The 23,581-nt window shown below is 37.9% G+C and overlaps 2 protein-coding genes across 2 annotated transcripts; both read right to left on the reverse strand.

Moving 5' to 3' along the window:
* Positions 1 to 9,845: 9,845 nt before the first annotated feature.
* LOC120721962 (chemokine-like receptor 1) lies at positions 9,846 to 13,487 on the reverse strand. The gene is made up of 2 exons (XM_040012601.1): positions 13,351 to 13,487; positions 9,846 to 11,301 (listed from the first exon to the last, which is right to left on the reverse strand). Exon 2 carries the CDS (start codon positions 11,279 to 11,281, stop codon positions 10,196 to 10,198), a length of 1,086 nt encoding a protein of 361 aa, XP_039868535.1. The 5' UTR covers positions 11,282 to 11,301; positions 13,351 to 13,487; the 3' UTR covers positions 9,846 to 10,195.
* Positions 13,488 to 19,199: 5,712 nt separating this feature from the next.
* fpr1 (formyl peptide receptor 1) lies at positions 19,200 to 23,017 on the reverse strand. The gene is made up of 2 exons (XM_040013152.1): positions 22,595 to 23,017; positions 19,200 to 21,841 (listed from the first exon to the last, which is right to left on the reverse strand). The coding sequence occupies exon 2, from the start codon at positions 21,828 to 21,830 to the stop codon at positions 20,694 to 20,696; it is 1,137 nt and encodes a 378-aa protein (XP_039869086.1). The 5' UTR covers positions 21,831 to 21,841; positions 22,595 to 23,017; the 3' UTR covers positions 19,200 to 20,693.
* Between the last annotated feature and the right edge of the window lie 564 nt (positions 23,018 to 23,581).

A 23,581-nucleotide genomic window follows, 5' to 3' on the forward strand; every position in this document is an offset into this window, starting at 1 on the left:
TGGTAAAATTTGTTTGCCTCACTCGTTCATTAAGCAAATGATGCTGTGCCTTCTGGAGGATTTTTGTTGCCCGGAAGCCTTTAACTGAAGAGCTCATTTGCAGACTTTTAGTAATAATCCTGTTTTGTCTGAGGCTGAATCTCAGGTGGTTTTTGGGGAAACCTGCAGTCAGCTCAGACTGAAGAAGTCACTTGGATGAGTGACGAAACGTTTCTCCCACAAAACGCTATGTCCAGATGAACAGAATCAACTTTTGGAGGTTTACTTTCCTGGATGATTGAGAATGCATCAAGACATTTCCTGTTTTACTTTGACTGTCCGTGTCCTGTGTTAGTGTTTTCAATTTTGCTCTCCTCAAAGCAGCAAATGCATGGTTTCATTTCTTGACTAGTCTAAGGCAATAGTAAATGTATTGACACAAAATGAAAGTGTTTGTTTCTTAGGGGAATCAAAAGCTACTGATCATTTGGTTTTGCCGTTAGTGCTGCAGAAATTGTCTTACAAATCCGCATCTGTTATTAGTCTGCATTTGACTTATGGACTCAACACTTGTTAGTTTCAAAACTGCAACTACAGACAGTAAACACATTTTTTTTTATGCATGTGCTGAAAGAAATTTCTGTTTTCTTTCACTGTCATTTCTGCAGATATGTTATCATCTCTACACAATTCCTGAGGGCTAGCAGAGGAAACGTTCTAAATGAATCACTAAATGATTGTTTTTGTTTGTTTGTTTGTTTGTTTGTTTTATTATTTAAGATCCCAGTGATGTGGCATGTTCTCTCCAGTTTCATTAATCCCATTCACTATGGAGGCTGCACTTCTTTCTGTGTGAGCTTATTATCAGACATGTAAAGCTACTATTTCTCACAACACAGTTGTGAATTGTATTCAGACAGGACTGAGGAGAAAGAAAATGAAAAAACATATAAAAAATGACAAAAGAACATAGGATCTGTGTACCCTGCCCAGGATAGGATTACTGGGGCCCCACCCTGGAGCCAGGGTTGGGAAGGGAGTGCGATGGAAAGCACCGGGCATTAGCCCAAGGGTCCTGCCCTTCTGTAGGCACACCACCTGCAGGAGGCGCCGTGGGGTTTGTCTACTGCATACATATGTTATGTCATTTTAAGACAGATTTGGCCAAGACAGCAGCAAATATATATATAGTAAATATAGCATCACAGCTCTATAACCTCTTAAGACAATTAAGGGGGGGAAAGAAGGGTGTTGCATCAAAATGTCTTCAATATACACACATAATTCCAAGGTCAAAATGGGAGATGCCCCCTAAGGTGGTCCAGAATGACCGAACTTAGATCCTGTGGGACTTCCAGATACAGACGGACAAAAATGTTGATAGCTAACCAACCATTTATAGGCTGTGTCCAAATTCAGGGGAAGGATGCTCCGAAGGATCCTATGATCATTCGACGGCCGGGTAGGACGGAAGTGAGCCGCTGTGAAATTGGACAGCCTTCTAGCCTTCGTTCAAGTCCGTCCTTACTTCTGTTTTTTCCGCTCACTAATGCCACAGCGCAAAAACTTTAAAATTGTTGTCTGCTACAGAGTTACAAGTATTATATTAGTAGTAATATAGCATCCACCATCTCCTGCTTTCATATTTCTGAAAACATCTTACTGGTGTAGATTGAGCCAGCCCTGCAAACACTGTGGATGGACGATGCAGTGGACAGTGGGAGGAAGCATCCTAAAGCTCTCTTTGCAGACAACCCTGTGTGATTCTCCACTCTATCTTATTCAGTCCCCAAAAATCTATGCAAGGCCGAAGTGTCTTATCCTTCTTTTCAACAAAAAAGAACTCCGCACCCAAGGGCAACGTGGAGGGTCCAGTTATACCAGTCGCCAATGAATCAGTGATGTAATGTTCCATGGATTCTTGCTCAGGCTTGGAAATGTTGTAAAGCCGACTAGTGGGCAAGGGGACACCAGGGATCAGATCAATCCCACAGTCGTACAGCTGGAGTGTGGGAGAAAGGAGGCCTTCTCTTTGCTGTATACCTGGGCCAATATAATGCTAACATTGAGCTAACCATTAAATACCTAGGGCAAATAACCAAGGTTTCAGGATATGTTGATGTGTTTGCGTGTGATGTACATGATAGTGAATGGCTTAGTGTTTAGTACTGTAAAGGCAAGTCATTTATAGCAGAAATGTAATATTTTGTTTTTCATTTCTGTATTACAGTTTTACAGTGCTTACAGTAACCATCTAAAATGTACCTGCTGACTCCTGGATGTTTATTGTGGACCTGTTATGCTATCTGCCAGTCTAGAAACCAGCTTTACACCCTAGTCAGGGCAGAATAACCCTTAATTCCCTAATTACATCCTTAGGTAAAAAAAAAATGTACATGAAGAGAGATAAATGGAAAATTCAGTTTAAAAAAATAAAATGAGCAATAGTTTGTAGGCAGAGCATAACTCACATCTCCTGGCTTTACTTTTTCTGCATAAAACAACTGTAAAAGTCTATTCATCTCGTTAATAGCCTTACAACTCTTTGCACCCACTTCTGAGCATTGGGTTGGAAGGTATAGGAGGACCACGTCTCTTCCTGTATGGAAAATTTTTGTCTGGTTTTTTTTAATTCTCGTGGGAAACTGAACAGCTGGCAGTTGTTAAACAGAGCATCAACATTTTCTCTAAGTCTTTAATCGTTGTGTCTTTGGTGGAAATGCATTGGAAACTTGTCACTTTTCTGTCTTCTGGATCAGACTCTATTCCTTTGTTCAAAAGGAATTCCTCCTGCTTTTCGTGTTACGCTCTGGTCATTTCACCTCGAGGTAAATGTGTTTCTCATAGAAATAAATGGGGACGAAGTAGCAGGTGGATATTATGCAGACTGCAGGACCTTAATGATTTTGAATAATCAAGATGAAGTATTCCTGCTGTTTTTTACCTAATCTGACAGCAATAATGTGTGTGCGCTTATTTTGCCCACAGGCTAAGAACATTTCATCTTATAAACACTATAAATCTTGTTTCATTTGTTTACTTACTCTTGATAATATTTGGCTTTGGAAATCTGCCAAAAGTACTTATGCTTCAGAAATGACAAATGATTTCACCCTTGCCTGTGTAATTGTAATTGTAAGAGAGGGCAAATGTCAGAGGACACTGACTTTTGCAACTTAGTCATGTGCTGCTGTGTTTTGTATTATTAACACGTGTTCTGTTATTGGCTATTTGATAATAATCTTCTTGTGTTAGATGTATTACATATGGGATCAAGTCATACACATTTGACACTTCATTTATAAATGCAGAATAACAAAAAAGATGGTGGTTTTGTGCATTCATGTAGTGATCATGAAATTTACATTATATGTGCATAGGCAGTAAAGTCATAAAATACTCTGGCCATACAAATTTAATGATGGTAAGCAAAAAAAAAAAAAAAAAAAAAAAAAAAATCACAATTGTCATTGTCAATAGGGAGTCAGTAGGGAGATATACACACACACATCTATATCTATCGATCGATCTATCGATCGATCGATCGATCTATCGTCCCGATTGAAAAATAGCAAGAAATTATGTTTTGAATCGTTGGATCTTAACAAGGTTCCAAGTAGAACTTCAACATGCAACAAGGAGAAATGGGAGTGAGACAAAAACATTTTTTGAGCATGCACTTTATTGAAAACAACACTTGAACTGAAACGGGCTTTTCAAAACTTAGGACCACACCCTCAAAAAAAAAACCCTGTAAACCCCCAAAGCAGAAATCAAAGTTCCAAACATGAACTTAATAATGAGTAGCTCCACCGTTATTATTGATCCCTTAAAAACTTTGTTGCGGCATGCTTGATGCAAGCATTTCCATGAAGTAAGTGGGAACATTTCTCCATGTGGTGAAGATGGCCGCACAAAGGGCATCTACTGTCTGGAACTGTTGTCCATTTTTTTTAAACTTCCCTTGTCATCCATCCCCAAAGGTTCTCAGTTGGATTTAGATCAGGGGAACACACAGTATAATCCAAAAGAGTAATCTTATTCTCCTGGAAGAAGTCCCTTCTCCTGCAGGCATTGTGTAATATAGCGTTGATCTGTTGAAAAACCCAGTCATTACCACACAGATGAGGGCCCTGAGTCATGAGGCATTCTCTCTGCAACATCTGGACATAGCCAGCGGCTATGACCTCCTGCACCCCCCCTCGTCAAGCTCCATTGTTCCACTGAAAGAAAAAGCACCCCAGACCATTATGGCATCCCCTCCACTGTGGCACATAGAAAACATCTCAGGTGGGATCTGCTTGTCATCCCAGTAATACTGGAAACCATCAGGACCATCAAGGTTACATTTTTTCTCATTGGGAAATAAAACTTTCTTCCACCTCTCAGTGTCCCATGTTTGGTGCTTTCTTGCAAAGACCAAACAGTCAGTTCTGTGGCGTTCAAGAAGACGAGGCCTTTGAAGACGTTTTTTGTTTTTGAAGCCCTTCAGTCTCTGATGGTTGTGGGGGTGCATTCGGCACCACTAATGGTCTTAATTTGTGTTGAAGATCGTTCAGTGTCTTGACGGACAGCCAGTTGGATCCTCAGACTCAGTGCTGGTGAAATTTCTTCAGGTCTTCCACTTGCCTTTTTTGTTCTATAACCTGCAGGATTATTTAAGAAATTCCAAATGACTGTCTCACTCTCACTTGCATCCCACCTTAGCAGCAATGGTGCGCTGCGAGAGACCCTGCTTATTCAGTTCAACAACCCAACCACGTTCAAAAAGGGAATGTTCTTTTGCCTTTGCCATCAGAATGTCATGACAATGTGACTACCTGACAGAAAATGACAATGAATTCATGTTTTTGCACAGATTTGGCTTTTTAAAGGCTGTAAAACGGTTGATCAGCTGTAAAACAACCGGTTTCAGTTTAAGTGTTGTTTTCAGTAAATTGCATGCTCAAACTAATGTTTTGTCTCACTCCCATTTCTTCTTGTTGCATATTGAAGCTCAAACCTTGTTAAGATCCAACTATGCAAAATATGATTTTTTTTATTTTTATTTTTCAAGTACTCTTAAACTTTTGATCGGGACTCTATATATACTATCTTAGGTATGTCTTAGATGGACGTACAGTGGTTCTTCGTTTATCGTGGGAGTTACGTTCTAAAAATAACCCGTGATAAGTGAAATCCATGAAGTAGCCAACTTTATTTTTTACAATTCTTATAGATGTTTTGAGGCTGTAAAACCCCTCACTAGACACTTTATACAATTTATACTCAGGCACGAATATTTTCACACCTTTCTCTCTTGTTTAAACACTCAACGCAACGCAATTTAAGTGAGATCAAACCATTGAACAGTTTTAAATATCCAATGATTAGTGGTTCAGAATGTGCCTTGTTTTCCCCAACACTGGGATGCTCTTTGCTATTTTTGTTTTTAGATTTCTAACATGAGGCTTCCAGCAGATTTTGCAGTCTGACGTCACACCCCTTCTATAATATTTTTTCTGATTATAAATCAAACATTCTAGATGTGGTAGAAGTGGAGACTATATAGACTTTATAACCTTAATTCTTTATTTGTAACTGGGACAATGCATTTTAATAAACATTGCTTTAAATGTACCAGATTTAGCTATGAGCCAATTTTTTATCTGTAGTTCCCAGACAGAAAGAAAAGATAACAGAAACACAAGCAAAGGTTGCAGGGCATAGACCCTTATCGTGATGGAGCCGAGGCAGTTTGTTTTCAGTAATCTCTAATGAAAAAAGAAAATATAAACAAACATAAATGATTATGATACTGAATGCCTGATAAACATCTAAAACAGGAAACAAAGTCTTAAATGTTGTTGTGATCATAAAAGATGGGATCAGATACTGAACAAAACTAAAAATAGATATATATTTAGTAAAACTAAATACTAACATATGCAAGCAAATATGCAAAACATTTTCTCTCTCTTTTTTTAAGATGCCTAAATTAAGACTAAAACTAAATGGCATTTTAGGCAAAAGAGGGAAATGTCACAATTAACAATGGTGGAAAAGACTAAGGTGAGAAGAGTGCAATTGAATTTAAGTTATACAGTATATAATAATATGTAAAAATAAAGAATAAATAATTATACAAAGCTGCAAATGTTAAACACAATAAAACACAACAACCATAACTCTTATGTCATATATTAACAGGGAATATGCCAGACTGCTGTTATGCTAAATAAGTAAGAAAAAATATGAAAATTCACATGATGGTCTTACAAGGAACTCAGTGGTATTCCAGTCATAATAAATATATTGACTGAATGTGTTATCTTTATTATATAGTTAATAGTTTAAATGCCCACCTCTCTTACCTAATATGGCATTTGTGGGACAAGTCACATGTCCAAGTGTTGTGTTACACAAAGTCGACCAGAAACAAATGTAATACTTATTTTGAAATTACTGACTCATTCTATTTTCCAGGAAGTGGCATTTTACAACCACTTTTAGTTCCATAATCGTACAAACATAGCACAAACTGCAACTGTGAGTTAAAGAGACATGAACAACTTTAGCTACTTCCATCTAATTAACATTATATTATATATTTTTATACAATTCAAGCAATCAGGTTTAGAATGATTTCCTCTGGAGTAATGTTTCTTTTGTTTCTTTGTTTCTTTAAGTCATTGCAAGCCTTGAACATTAGCATTTAAAACTGAGTTGTATTTGTGTTTACTGACTTATTGTAAGTGTGAGAGTGTTTCTCCTCCTCCTGGACGACAGTTTTGAATACATTCATAATGGATTTGCAGACTTCTTTCTTAAAATCTTATTCCATAAACACATGCAGCAGTGGATTCAGGCAGCTGTTGAGAAAGGCCATATTGGTGGCCAAAGGGATGCCAATGATACAATTTGAAGTATCCATTTTTTTTAGCTTTCACAATTTGATCCATAATATGAATAGGAGCCCAGCACAGGAAAAAAAGCTGATGATAACAGCAATGGAACGACTCAACTGGGTGGCCAGTGGTTTCTTTTGAGAAGATTGTTTTAATTGTGACAACATAAAAGGAGACAATGACAGTGGATGGGACTGCAAAAAGCACAAGGAACCGGGCGATGATAATCGGTGGATGATGAAATTGTCGCAGTATATTGGGAGATTCTGCATTACAGTCATCAGAAACCGCGTAGCTGTTTAAGCAGAGAGTTTTGCTTTCATTCTTACACGCTTGCTCTGTGTCCATGATGATGGAATATGGAAAGTCGATCATCAAAGCCACCCCCCAAACACCCAGAGTCACAACCCTTACATACATTTTTTAATCACCACCACAATGTAGACACTATCAAACATGTTCAGAATAAGTACCATGGTGTTGTGCTTACACATGAGTTTGCCAAAAGGCCAGTGGAAGTCTAAAGCAAGGTTTATTAAATTAAGGGGTATAAATGCTACAAAGTAAATGAAGTTGGCCACAGGAAGGTTGAGGTACCAAAATGTGGGTACTGTTTTCCTTATCTTGAATCCAGTCGTCCAGATAACCAGTACCATTCCTGAGCACACCAAAGAGAAATATCAGGAAGTGAAAAATGTTAGACACAGTAATGAAAGACTTTCTAATTTCACTAGTGGTTGTACTGGTGTTAATACAAGAGTTAATGGTTTGTTATTGTTGGTCTCCATCATTTTCTTGCCAAAGTCAGTTATAGTTTGGTTATACTCAATTAATTACCCCCAAATAATTACTTGATGTCAAATACAGTTGAAGTTATGAAGAAAATGAATTTTGTCGACATGATCCCCCAGTGCTAAAACAACACGAATAGTGATCCGGATTAAGGCACTAAACTCTGCCAAATTACAAAAATTACAGTAGTAATGAGTAAAAATAAATAACTAAAAGTGAATAAGAGAAGTAATAATGTCAAGTTATGAGGTTAATTAAACATTTTAAATGTTCAAAGTTATCGAAAATTTATCTAGAGGCAAATTATAATACAAATATAGGGCGTTACTACAAAGTGAATCAATATATTCAAGGTTCATTCCATGTATTTGAGTTTTATTCAATATATTCAAAGTTCATTTTATTCCATTTATATTTATGTTTATTTGACTAGATTTAATCTTAATCTGAATAAATGTCTCTGAGAATATGCATTTGTATTTGCTTTCAGGTGCAACTGTGTGGCTGAACACAAAACTGTGCTGAAAACAAAACTGTTCAAAATGCATGTTTCATGAATCTTATATATTTGTTTGTGTTGTGTGTTTATTTATTTACACAGGATAATTACATGTCATCTTATAAACACTGTATTCTCTTAATTCACCCTTTATTTCACTTGTTTGCCTACTTTTAATAAATAGTTTTGGCATAAGAAGTGCACCAAAAATGATTATGCTTATAAATGGCAGATTTAACCATGCACTTCCTGTCTAGTCAACACATAAGAGAAACAAAGCGCATTTTGTCTGATTTTCTTAATTTAGTTTTTAGAAGTTGCAACTCAATCATGTGTGGCGGTGCCATGACGTTTTAGTATGCAAACAGCTCCCTCTACTGGTTGATGTTATAATAATCAGTGTTTTCTGTTACTTGTTTTTTGATAGTGATAAGCTGCTGTCATTAGATGCTTCTTATTAGATGTTGGATTAATTGATACACATATGAGGATTTATTTATAGATATACAATGCAATACAATATATATATATATATATATATATCTTGAGCCCACATGTGGTGATTATAGGATGTATAAGTGGAGAAACAGTTAAGTCCAAATATACTCTCAAAATTTAAATGATGGTTGACTTCCCCTGCCAGTGGCGGACTCCCTCAGGTGTCGGTGCGTTGGTGGTTCTTTGTGTCTGGGGGTGGGCGTCTGGGTACACACCGGCTCACTCCTTGGCGGCCGCTTATCGGGGCCTGGAGCCTGGGGCTCGCTCGGGCCACTCCGGAGGTGGGGTGCCCCCGGCCTCTCGGCCTGGGGCTCGGTCACTCAGGCACAGCTGGCTGCCGGCGGAGCTCACGGGCGCGTCACTGCAACTCCCCCTGGCTTCTGCTCCGCGGCTGCTGAGTGAGCCCTCATCTGGGACTCTCCTCAGCTCTTACTGGGACAGTGGCGCGGCTGCCCCTCTGTTGGTCTTCCTTGGTCTCTTGTGTTCTGGGGGCCTCTGGATGTCTGGAGTCTTGATCTCCTCCATACCTGCTTCATGCCCTGGAGGACGGGGCTGTGGCTCCCCACACTCCCTAGCAGATCGTTACATGGAGAAACCTTTGGAATGCAAGCATGCTGATCCACACAGGTATGCACACAGGTGTACACACGGGTATTCACAGACGCGGACTACAGCTTTCTTGGCTGCTGCCTCAAAGCACATTGTGCGCTGTCTATCTTGCGTGCTGCACAATATCGTTTATTATTTAGTAACTATTGATATCTATGACTAGCTAGTTTATTGTGATGGTGCTTTGTTTTCTTTATTATTATGTTGCTCTTTGTTGTTTGCTGTCTCCTCTGTTTGTTTGTTTTTTGTTTGTTTTTTCTTTCTCCATACAGGTGACCCAGGAGGTTTTTTTTTTGTTTTTTTTTCTCTCTCTTCCCCCTCCTTCTCACCGTCTCTTCTCCCCTTTGGTTTTCTCTCTTTCTCTCCCTCTCTTTCTCTCATTCATTCCCCCTGTCCTATTTATTAAAAAAAAAAAAAAAAAAAAAATGACAAAGGATGAACTGAAGCTCTGCCATCACGTAATGTCGCATACTGCTGTTTCTGATGTCATTTAAAAAAAAAAAAAAAAAAAAAAAAAAAAAAAAAAAAAAATTTAAATGATGGTATGAAAGAATGATCATCATTGTCATCTTTTATTGATGCCGCCATAGCTGAGAAGAAGTGAAAAAGTGGAAAAGTACATATGTATTATATTCTTTACATAGACATAGAAGCTTTTACAAAGAGTTCATTTTGTTAAAATTTTAGAAAAATATTATACAAAGCAGATGAGCGTAAGAATATAATAATGATAACATATAGTGAAAAAGGATTTTTACAATTCCTTTGAATTTCAAAAACAAGCAGCCTGAATGCACAGCTGTGAATCAAAGAAACCAACAGCAAGTCTGCATAGCACAACTGCATCAGTCACATATCTGAATCATACTTAAGATAGTAAAAAGCCCATAAGCAATTTGACATATGCTTTACAGCTTAATTATTTCGTTTCTTATACCTCAGTATTCAAATCTGAACTCTCTTGGTTCTGACTGGTGTCCACTGACTTTGTGTAAGTGTAATTGCGTGTCTCCTCTTCCTGGAAGGCACTCTCCAGCACAATCAGGATGGATTTGCAGACTTTATCTTTAAAATCTTGGCCCATGAACACATACAGCAGTGGATTCAAGCAGCTGTTGAGAAAGGCCAGGCTGGTGGCTATTGGTAACCCAATTGTGATGATATCATCTAACATCTTACTTGAATATTCTGGCATGTGATATGCCATCTCAATTAGACCCATGATGTGAAAGGGAGCCCAGCACAGAAAGAAAGTGATGATAATGGCAGCGATGATCTTAAAGGGGCGACTTGACTGATTGGCCAGTGTGCGGTTTCTTCTGAGACGATGGATTATAACAGCATAACAGGAGACAATGAAAGTGAAAGGCACAGCAAATCCTAGGAGGACGCGTGTGAAAATCATGGCCTGATGACGAAATTCCCTTAACTTTTTCACTGATGGTGTTTCATAGTCATCAGAAAGAGCATAGTTGTCAAAGCAAATCATTTTGTTAGAGACTTGTTCAGTGTCCCTGAAGATGAAGTATGGAGCACTGAGAATCAAAGCCACCACCCAAACACACAGACTCACATAGGATGCTCTGCGTACATTTCGGTGGTTCTGAGCCCAGACAGGCCACACCACAGACACACATCTGTCCACACTGATCACCACCAGAATGTAGACACTGGCAAACATGTTCAGAAAGCTGATGGTGGTGTTCAGCTTGCACATGAACTTGCCAAAAGGCCAGTGGAAATCCAAAGCTGTGTAAGTCACACTCAGGGGCAAAAACGCAGTGAAGAGGAAGTCAGCCACAGCAAGGTTGAGGTACCAAACTGTGTTAACAGTTTTCTTCATCTTGAACCCGGTCACCCAGATAACCACTCCATTCCCGAGCACACCGAGGACAAAAGCCAGGGAATAAATTATGAGAGACATGATGTTAAGCCCACCATTGCTGTCACTATTCTTGGAGCCATTTCCATTAGGTGCAGCAGTTGTATTGATTGGATTGAAAGAGTTAGTGGTCATCTCCCTCACTGACTTTAGACCTGCAAAGAAAAACAATAAGTAAAAAGTTCAGCTCCCAGTCAAAGTTAATAGGAAACTGAAACTGAAGCTATGGTGACATTCAGTCTAAGGCAGTATGTCAACATAGCTCCCAGACAATTAGACAAACATGAAAGGACATTATCTCAAAATTTGAAATCCTCAAAAAAGCACACCTTTTCTGTAATCAAGTGTTGTAAGTAAAGTTGTAAAGTGTGATTTAGTTTTTCTTCTTTTCTCTGCTGCACCCTTTAAGGGTCACCAGAGTGGATCATTTGCCTTCGTGTGACAAGTTACTTTGAAAAAGAAATTAATTATAGTTACTAGTTACTTCTTCAAAAAAGTAACTGAGTTACAAGATTCTAAAAGAAATTCATTACTTGAAAAGTAACTATTGCGTTACTTTAAAAAAAAAAAAGAAGTGGGGTCCAGGGTATGATTGGCCATTTTTAACTAATTTTCATGTTTCCTCTACATTTCACCTTTAAAAACTATTTACCTTGTTTGGTATCATCCTTTTCAGCACAACCTCATGTGTCTGAATTTACAGTTATGTTTTCATTTTGACATACTGTATTAACACAATTGATCTAAATTGAGACAAAAAGCATAAAATCTGAGTAGGAAAAGTTATATTTTTTTTTACTGTAAATAACCATTTCAAACTATTTACATAACAATCAGCTGTTCTGCATTCAATAAGATGCCACACAAATTATTTGTGCCACTCCAAATATTTCTGTCCACTATAAAGGAGAACATCACAGCCTGATACCTGCAGGTCTGACAGCAGGAGGTGTATCACTGCCGGTTTCTATCTGGAGACAGCAGTCGCCTCATTGTTCGGACATACAACACAAAACTATCCACAACACTACACAAGACAACACACTGATTACACACTGGCTACACACTCCTAACACGCTAAACGTCACAAATCTCTCACATCTCAAAACTCGCTCTCTCTTTTTCTGCTCTCTCTCTCTCACTCCTAAAACTTCCCCCTCTTCCTAAACAACCAAATGTCATTTTGCCATATCATTTTTGATTGGTCGACGTGGTACATTTTCCCACCAACACAAAGGGCTGTTTTTGTCTTGTTTTTTTACATTTTTGGTCATAAGCAGAGAGTGCTTGCTAGCACTGTCCTTAGACAGTAAACGTGACAAAAGTATTCAGGAAAAAACAAGCGTATATATTGTTTATCCCCCATCTTACACTTCCTTTGTCCAATATATATCCATTATCCCTCTGCACATGTCAAAACCATCACAGTCTTGCCTCTAATGTTCACCTGAGGTGTTCCTCTGAAGGACTCATTTCTAATTTATGTACTCAAAATGGTATTGTTTTTGCCACCCCATCTGAATCCCATGTCACTCAGAAGCCACACTAACAAAATTTCTCTAGATTTCTCTGCTACTCTGTCAATACCGTCACCTCTTCAGGTTCTCTTCCACCAGCTCAGTCCTCTCACTAAAGAACACAATGTCATCATAGTCCACAAAGACGCCTTGTTGACCTCATCTGTCAACCTAATGTTGCAAACAAGAAGGGGCTCAGAGCCGATCCCTGATGTAATCCCACCCTCACCTTGGATCCATCTGCCACTCCTACTGTCTCGCTGTTCTCATACATGTCCAGCACCACCATCACATACTTCTCTGCTGCTCCTGTATGAATTCTGACCTTCTTTATACTTTGCATCTACATTCTCAAGGCAAACATTACATCTGCAGTGCTCTTTCTTGGCATGAAGCCATAATGCTGCTTATCAAACATCGCCTCCCTTCTTAACCTGACTTCAGCAACTCTTTCACATATCCTCATGGTATGGCAACAACTTTATCCCTCTGTAGTTTAGATACAGCTTTGCACATCACCTGTTCTTGAAAACTAGCACTAGTCCTGTGAAATAACACTAAATTAGCGTTTTTACATCATGTGACAGTGTAAGAAAATGAATTTCCTGTTTTTTTTATGCACATATACATATTTAGAGCAATATTCCTGGGAAATCTTTCATGCTTGGTGAAAAATGAAGTAAATACCTTGTGAAGCTGTCTTGTTGGCTGTTAATGAATTCTCTGCAGAAGAATGTTTGATCCAAGACTGACAGCTTAGCTGAGACTCGTGTGGGGTGTATGTCGCTGCTGATAAACATGCAAATCCACAGGAAGTTTGTAAAAGTTAAAACATGAGAGAGCATTCTATGATGGTTGGGAGCATGAGGGTTTGCAATGCCCTCATGCAAATTGCAAAATTTGGACTGCAACATATTGCATCAAGAATGCAGCATTATTTTTCTAAAAGCAAAAGACGTAATATTAGAACATATATATTCTTGTGAGAGGGCCACAGTGTAACACGGCTAACAGCTGGCTGTTTTGCTATTTAACACCATTATCTTTCTGTTGCAACCTTGGGTTTGGTGAGTATCAAGTCATGAAATATTCTGAGGACAACCAACCTGTTTCCATAATCAGTAGCATATAATATAATTCAGTAAATAAAAGCAAAATATTCACTTTCTAACTTATTGTCCCTATGCCTTGGGTGTTTATTTTGTTTTTGTTTTTATTTGCAAGAAACATAAAAAATACTTTATGTTCATGATTAGTGATTTTTAAAGTTCTTCAGGTTTATAGAAAAATATCTGATGTATCTGGAGTTCTACAAATATGTTATTTAGTAATTTAGCAAAGCTCTTTTTTTGTGGATGAATTCACTAAAGATTAATGAAACAGTTAATGGATGATATGTCACCCTTATAAAGAACTAGATCTACAGGAAGTTTGCACAACATTTAAAATGAGAATGTTTCTATTCCTTTTCAGTGATGCAGTATGGGGCTCTTATCAGCATCCGGTTTTGCAATCTTGATAAAATACTCTTTACGCTGAAGGCCAGCTGTCCTTTTCTTGTGTCTGCACAATATTCTCACGAAAAAAAGAAATAAAAACTCCATGTGGAAATGTAACTAATATGTCAACTTCTCAAGGAATAGCAGCTGAAACAGCATCTGTAACAACAGAGGATAATTTATTTAGGGTCTGACAGCAGTTTAGCATCTGTGTCCAGATGCTCATACCTTTTTTCTGGACTGTACATTCTTAACAGCTTCAGATCATCATCATCATCATCATCATCATCATCACCCTTCTTACATCTGCCATGCATTTGGGATTTAAAGGAAACTTAACTCAGTCTAACAATTACCAAAATTTGACCCTTTGAGCGAGTATGGTGAAATCTGATTTTCTGTTCCTTTTAACTTATGATCAGAATTGAGACAGAGAATTTTTTTTGCATCAGTTACAACACCTCTACTGATGTTGTATTACAACTCATTTCTGCTTAACCCTGAAATATGTGCATTGAGTCCTTTTCCACTCCATGAAAAACAAAACTATAATGTCTTCATGGCAAGAGGATGTCACTAAATACTCCTTGAAATAAAAATATAGAAACTAACCAGCAAACCTAAAAAAAAAAGAAAGTGTATCTATATAGAGTGCTATATGAAATGTATCTGTGAGTACTTTGAGCCAAACACTCAGTGGTCCAGAAGAAGATGGAGCAGCTGCTGCTCGCCCTCCGACGTGATAGCAGGACAGCATTACACTACTTGTCTTGAAGACCCAAAAGGAAAGTCTCCTCACTAGCAGGAGATTTAATAATAGTGTCATTAAGGTGTATCAGGTGTAAAATTTACACTGTTGGCTCACACAAGCTCTGCCAAAGCTCCAGACCACATTCAATTCAATTCAATTCAATTCAATTCAATTTTATTTATATAGCGCCAAATCACAACAAAAGTCGCCTCAAGGCGCTTCATAGATACAGAGAAAAACCCAACAATCATATGACCCCTATGAGCAAGCACTTTGGCGACAGTGGGAAGGAAAAACTCCCTTTTAACAGGAAGAAACCTCCGGCAGAACCAGGCTCAGGGAGGGGCGGCCATCTGCTGCGACCGGTTGGGGTGAGAGAAGGAAGACAGGATAAAGACATGCTGTGGAAGAGAGACAGAGGTTAATGACAGATATGATTCAATGCAGAGAGGTCTATTAATACATAGTGAGTGAGAAAGGTGACTGGAAAGGAAAAACTCAATGCATCATGGGAATCCCCCGGCAGCCTACGTCTATTGCAGCATAACTAAGGGAGGATTCAGGGTCACCTGGTCCAGCCCTAACTATATGCTTTAACAAAAAGGAAAGTTTTAAGCCTAATCTTAAAAGTAGAGATAGTGTCTGTCTCCCGAATCCAAACTGGAAGCTGGTTCCACAGAAGAGGGGCCTGAAAACTGAAGGCTCTCCCTCCCATTCTACTTTTAAATACTCTAGGAACAACAAGTAGGCCTGCAGAGCGAGAGCGAAGTGCTCTAATAGGGTGATATGGTACTACAAAGTCATTAAGATAAGATGGGGCCTGATTATTTAAGACCTTGTATGTGAGGAGCAGGATTTTGAATTCAATTCTGGATTTACCCTTATATTGTATATTGTATAGCTTTCTTGTTATATGTAAAATTGTATTATATTATTTAATTTTATTTAATTTTTTTACTTTAAAATATTTTACTTGCATTTTTAATCACTCTTATATTTAAATGTTCATTTTCTATTTTATCTAGGGATTGAGAGTAACGAAGTTTCTATTCTCTGTATGTCCTGTACATGTGGCAGAATTGACAATAAAGTTGACTTTGACTTTGACTTTGACTTAACAGGAAGCCAATGAAGGGAAGCCAAAACAGGAGAAATATGCTCTCTCTTTCTAGTCCCTGTCAGGACTCTTGCAGCAGAATTTTGGATTAGTTGAAGGCTTTTCAGCGAGTTTTTTGGACATCCTGATAATAATGAATTACAGTAGTCCAGCCTGGAAGTAATAAATGCATGAACTAGAGCTCATAGCCCATGAAACAGTCAGGCATGAAACAGTTATAAATCGACAATATAATAATACTTTAAAGTAAAAGTAGAGCATATTTTCTGGAACTGCAGTTTCATTACAACATGACACAGTTATACAAATAATAATAATAACAATAATAATAATAATAATGAAGCAGACTCTCTGGACTATTCTATTTTAAGTGAACAGTATTACATTTGGTATATAAAGTAAGTAATAAATAATAGGTACTGAATTTTGCTTCTAATCTATAGAAGAAAAACATTCACTGATTCTAATCAACAAGAATGATTCCCCTGCCACCTACAGCTCAGTTTGAGGTATATTGTATTGATATCCCTGGAGCTACAAAGGAGTTGATTCTATGTGAGTTTGCAGTTTGAGTGGGACATTTACATGATAATCCGTCCATCCATTTTCTTAACCAGTTCTCAATCAGTGGACAAAGAAAGAAATGAAGAAAGATTATATATATATTTTCCATAAATCATGAAGGTTGGGGTTAGGATTCAGAGCTACAGTTAAGGTCATCGCTGATGTTGACTTAGATGTCAGAGGGTTGACCTTTGCCTATCTCCATTTTATTAACTGAATAATAGTCTTTGACACCTGATTTCTATGAGACTCAGACCAAAAGTGCTTTTCTTTATGACGCATAAAGCAACTAAACTCATTTAAAAAAGATGGAAGAGTGAAGGAAAAAGAAGGAAAAAGAGGAAAATATGTAAAAGATACTAGTAGTAACTGACTTTTATTATATAAAATAGCTTATCAAACTCCATTTATTTACCAGCAGCCTGACTTCTTGACCAGAATACACTTACAGTGACAAAAAGATGGGGGTTTACTGGCTGATTTGTACCCAAGCATGTTGCTGCAATTACATCATTAAAAACTGCAAATCAGCCCGTCTGTGCTCATGTCTTCTTCTCAAGACTGCTGCACTATATCAGTAAAGCAAAAGCGTAAAGAGTCCCTCTGCTGGACAGACATATACAGTGCAATGAAAAAAGCATTCGCACACTTCCTGATTTGGAAAGAAAAGCAACTGGACTTCTTTAAGTTGCTTGAAGACGTTTCACCTCTCATCCAAGAAGCTTCTTCAGTTCTAAAGGGTCAAATGGTGGAGAGTCCCAGATTTAAACCCAGTGGGAGTATCCCTCCAAAGAGGGATAAAGGACCCCCTGATGATCCTCTACCTAATCACACGAGCCAAGGTGTGAAAACGGGTGTTTATTGGGATTTTTTTTGCATTCATATGTTTTAGTTACTTAAGATTACCAATTGTTCACCTAAATTTCTGTCATGAATTACTGTATTGCAGGAATTACTATACAAAAACAATACAAAAGCAGGAGCCAGGAACTAACAATCCAGGAAGGATCAGAGAAAACACAGCTTTGAGGTAGAACATGACAAAGAACACAGGGAGGCTTAGACAATAAATACACAGCAGGTAATGAGGCTAAGGGAAAATAGGTGGGAAACATAACACACATGGGCAAATAGACTTAACTGTGACAGTCCTGGGTCAGTTTACCCAGTGTATATATTTTGGGCAGAGGTTTTATTTATTTAATTATTTATTATTTTTAAATATATTTTTGTTATTATTTATTTTATTTTATTTTTTTATTTATCCATTGTGATCCCTGGTTTGTTAAAGGTTTATATTCACTTCATGTGTTCTTTAGTGTTTTTAGGTTTGCTCCTAGTTCTCAGTTGGTTTAGAGTTTAGCTCTTTTCCCAGTGTTTCATCCACCGCAAAGTCCATTCACATGTCTGCGGTTTCCCTATTTAGTTCTGTCACTTCCTGTTTTATTTTGGAGGTTGTGTTCCTTTTTCATTGTCTTAAATTTTGCTTCCTTTCTCTGGTCTGTTATTCTCTATTCTGTTCTATTTGTTATCTTCACTGCTGTAATCACCCTTTTAAGTATATATAGTTATTGTCTTCTCCTTGGTCTTTTTCAGAGTGTCAGTTCATTTTCCCCTCTTATTTTCCAGCTCCAGCACTCCCTTGCCCAGTATTAGTTCTCAGTTTAGGTTTCAGTTTCTTTTTTCCCTTTAGTTCTTTTTTTGTACTTTGGTCATCAGCCAGTTTTTTGTTTACTCCATCTACCTGTGAGTCTGAGTCAAAAAGCTCAAATAATCTCAAACAGCTTTATTAAACATGACAGTGAATTAGATGACCTCCACAGTCACCAGATCGCTCCAACAGAGCACCTTTGGGTTTTACATAATGGATGTGCAACCAACAAATGTGTAGCAACTGTGTGATGCAATCATGTCAATGTCCTCCTGAGAAACAGAATATTCATTTATGTCCTATTTGAACTACCCTGTTAAGGCCTGATCTACTAAATAGAGGACATCCTGGGCTTTCCATTGACAGCTTGTGTGTTTGGGTGGCTTCTTTTAGCTCCAAAGAGGAAGGAAGTCTTAGGAAGTTCAATGAGTAGATTCTTTTTGATATGGATCAAAATTTCCAATGTTTTATCCACTGCCTGACAACTTCACTGTAACACACTAAAGAGGGGAAACAGATTGGAGCCTACTGACTGATTTAAGGCCTTTAATTGTGCAAAGTGGTTTAAGGCAGTAATCACTCGATTAAAAGCTACAAATCAGTCAGCATGAGCTTATCTTTATCTTTCAACACTGCTGCGATACTTCTCATCAAAGGTATAGCAAAATAATGTTATTTTACTGTGTTTCTCAGTATCATCCTTTAACCCTCTCAGGCTCAAATTAAACTTTTTGTTGCTAATGCACAACCAAGTCCTGCAGTGGTACTTCTGAGTAAAAAAAACCTCATAAAATATGTATGTGGGGTAATCAGGTTGTTAGTTTTTAACTGTTGCAAATCAGCAACACCTGCCTTGAGAGGGTTAAATATTCAGTAGAGGGAAATAAGTTGTTTTCTGCATTTATGTTTTGATAATGAAATGAGATGTAGGTCGACATTATCAGTGGGAAAGCATTAAAGCCAAAAATGTTTTATTGATGCAAATAATGTTGACAGAAATATTCACAATAGTAATACAATACTTATAGACATTTAAAGACAAGTAGATTTGGCCATTTGGGATTAAAAAAAATTAAAAAATACATTTTTTTCTTATAGTGGAATCAAGATTATATAATGTTGACGACATGCTTACCAAACTCATAACATTTTTACCGATTGGATGATTATTCATTTGATAGATCGAGGACTGGCAACAAGGCTGACAACTGTTCCTTCTAGTTTAGTTGTTGAGGTAAACCTCCAAAAGGCTGATTTTATCTCTGAAATTTAAAAAAATGTAGATTTGTAGTCTTTTTGGTTACAAACAGAATTAATTAATATTTGAAGAATTATAGCAATACTTATGAAGGCCACAGACATTGACCTCTCACTCCCTATCAGCTTTCCAGTGGTTCTATAGTCAGTATGTATCCATTAGATCTGTTGTTCATTATGCTCAAATAAATAAATACTAGAATAGATTTCTGTCAAATGAGAATTTGATTACAGGGTTACACATTTTACTTTCATATGTACCTAAAGGTGCCATTTGTTTTCAATATTGTGAGCCAGTTTTGTCATTTACAATCATAATTGTTATCAGTTGGTTCAGTGGTTCAAAACTTTTATTTCAAACTCCACCATTTATACTGGGTAGAATCAGTTTTGTAGATTCATCTAATTTAAATTCTGTTGTATTTATGTAGTGACAAATCATAACAAGGGTCACCTCTAGGTGCTTATTTACAGGGTAAAATTTGATAGGTTAATTAACAGGACAATGTATTGTCTAGCAAGAAGCACAGTCTTTATTACTATGTCGGTGATCAGTAAAACCAGAAGTTAAGGCCTATTCTTGAACTGGTAATGTACTTTTAATCTGGTTTCTTTTATGTCTCATGCAGAGAAGAAGAAATTTACTGGAGTGTGAACAAAAGATGCTTCCTTCCTACAGATGATACATTGGTATTGCTTGTGTTGCATGAATTCAACCACAAACAAATTACCAATTCTGAAACTAGTTTCTCTTCTCCAAAGATTTGCAGATCTTTTTATACCCTGAGTCTGAGAAAGTGTGACAGCAAAACTAATAAAACATCACACCTACCACAGATCGATACATTTAACTCAGATTGTGAACACCTTAGAAGTAACACGCATCTCATTTCAGGTGTTGCTATAAATACTAAATAGTTGCCACTGACACAATTTTAACCATCCTCAATGCTTTAACACATAAATGAATTGCAAGCTTATTGTACAGTATCACTAAAACAAAGTCTAAGAGGCTGTAGCTGAGAAACACTCTGCTGTCACAACAACAAAGTGAAGATAAAGAGGAAATCCTCCTGTACACCTGACAGATTAACTCTTTTGATTAAGAGAACTTTTGATTAAAAGTTGTTTAAAAGTGATTTGTTATACAGTTATTTCTACTCAGAAAGTTTATTCATGTCTTTAACGGCCTTATAACTCAGCATCAGAAAATGACTTATCTTTGCTGCGAGTGGTGACCATTGAGTTTGTATAGGTGTATGAGCGAGAAACCTCTTCCTGGAAGGCACTCTCCAGCACAATCAGGATGGATTTGCGGACTTTATCTTTAAAATCTTGGCCCATGAACACATACAGCAGTGGATTCAGACAGCTGTTGAGAAAGGCCATACTGGTGGCTATTGGTAACCCAATTATGGTGATATCATCTAATATCTCACTTGAATATTCTGGCATGTAATTTGCCATCTCAATTAGACCCATGATGTGAAAGGGAGCCCAGCACAGAAAGAAAGTGATGATAATGGCAGCGATGATCTTAAAGGGGCGACTTGACTGATTGGCCAGTGTGCGGTTTCTTCTGAGACGATGGATTATAACAGCATAACAGGAGACAATGACAGTAAAGGGCACAACAAATCCCAGTAGGAAGCGTGTGAAAATCATGGCCTGATGACGAAACAACTGAGTCTCATCGTATGTGTCTTCATCATCAGAAAGAGCAAAGTTGTTGAAACAGTTGATGATATCCTTATTGTGGTACGATGGCCCGATGTCCCTGAAGATGAAGTATGGAGCACTGAGAATCAAAGCCACCACCCAAACACACAGACTCACATAGGATGCCTTGCGTACATTTCGGTGGTTCTGAGCCCAGACAGGCCACACCACAGACACACATCTGTCCACACTGATCACCACCAGAATGTAGACACTGGCAAACATGTTCAGAAAGCTGATGGTGGTGTTCAGCTTGCACATGAACTTGCCAAAAGGCCAATGGAAATCCAAAGCTGTGTAAGTCACACTCAGGGGCAAAAACGCAGTGAAGAGGAAGTCAGCCACAGCAAGGTTGAGGAACCAAACTGTGTTAACAGTTTTCTTCATCTTGAACCCGGTCACCCAGATAACCACTCCATTCCCGAGCACACCGAGGACAAAAGCCAGGGAGTACACAACGATAGACATGGTGTTCAGAGAATGTCTCAAATCGGCGTGCTCGTTCCTGTAGTCATACTCTGTGCTTTCATCATATATAGAGCCATTACTTCCAAAGTCATCTGTTCCATTAAAGAGATTTGGAGGGGTGCCAGTCATTAACTCCATCATTGTCTTTGAACCTACAACACAAACAAACATGAATATTAACCTTTTTAGATTTTCCTGAGATTACTAATGACCAACAAAGCAAAACTCTTTAAATTGAAACATAGAAAGCAGTTCAGTCAAATAAAAAGAAAGAAAGGTTGCCTTTATTTCATTCCCCCCAAAATCATACCAAAACATGACATAACTCCAACATGCCCTAAACAGGGCAACTCCATTATCCACCCATTTAGTGCACCCTAAAAGTAATTAGATCAAATATTAAAAGCATTTGAATAAAGTTTACTTCTGCATGCTTTTTAAAGTTTAATTTAAAAAAGCTCAAACCTCCTCAAGTTTTGTGCAGCGTGCATGTGCAAATTTCCCACTGTGTTAAAATCACATGAACGTAAGTTGGGGTTTTTTTGGGTTTTTTTTTAAAAAAAAGGAGAGAAAAATAAGGAAGAGGATTTAAGGTTTAACCACAGAGAACTACATGCAAGAAACAGTTCCCACGTATGAAAATATGGCTATACGTAATAATACTTACATTTAATACATATAATACTTTGCTTATTGCATAATGTTTATATAGTTCACGGCTTTACAAAACAATTAAAAAGCCCAGTTCCCGACGTTTTTCCAAAAAAACAAAAAGCCCAACCATTCTAATGTGAGATGCTTCCCAGAAACACTGTATATTTCTTACATTTAATTTTCTTTTCCTACTTTTTTCCCCCTTATTTCTCTTCGTCTGAATAACAAAGCAGAAAAAACTACAATCCTACCTCTCTCGGCGACCCACTCAGATCTCTTATGTCGAACACCCTCCCTTTACCTCCGACTGGGCTTTGAAAAAGCTGGAGCTCAGATCGCGGAGTCGTTAAATATGTGACGTCAAATCTGGGACGGGTGCTGAGGTCCCGCCCTCCAACTACCATAACTCTCACCGACAATGAACTTAAATTAACTTCTCGAACTTTTGATTTCCATGCATCGCAACATATTCTAATGCACAGTGCTAAACCAGCAGTTTGTCAGTGATGACTTATTAAATCTGTCCACGCAGAGTGGAGATTTAAGTGTGAGTTTAAATGTGTTGCCTGCACACATTAAACCCAACCCGACAGTGAAAATGATGCTCTAATCCGCAAGAACTGCGCTAGTGCTTCACTAAAACTCCTGCCTCTGCAAGATTTTCTTCAAATGTCTGCCACAATTGTCTTCATTTTTCTTCGGGAAACTCCAAAAGTGAAAACCCTGAGTAACCAAACAACTAAATGTATAAATTGTGGGTTGTTGAAATGACTACCTGAGAAGGAGTGGAGCCTGGACTTCTCATACGCCCACCTGGGCTCCTGCTGCGTAATGTGTTTTTCTCTGCGTGGGTTGAGCTCATGTTTGCTTGTGGTTAAGTGTAATTGCTCTGTGTTGTTGACTGATTTGACATCTTTGCATGTTGGTATATGCATCTCCAGCCTTCCAGCATCTGTCAGTATCTGTTGCGCTTCTGTAGATAACAACCCGCAAAAAAAAAAAAAAAAAAAGATACTGGAAGCATTTTGGATATTTCAGTTATAAACTTGTTAGAATCAAATAAGCAAACTTTTACTTGTTAAGTAGACTTCAGTTTGTTGACCTGTAAATTTTGGATGGACTTTCAAGTTAAACACACTGGGATATGATGCAACACTTTTGGTCACTCATCACTGAAATCCATGTATTTCTGAGGCATTTTACATTTAGTGTATATGCCAAAAAAGAGAGAATGGGAC

This window comes from Simochromis diagramma, unplaced genomic scaffold (genome assembly GCF_900408965.1).
Source record: "Simochromis diagramma unplaced genomic scaffold, fSimDia1.1 OVJJ01000618.1, whole genome shotgun sequence".
Taxonomy (NCBI): domain Eukaryota; kingdom Metazoa; phylum Chordata; class Actinopteri; order Cichliformes; family Cichlidae; genus Simochromis; species Simochromis diagramma.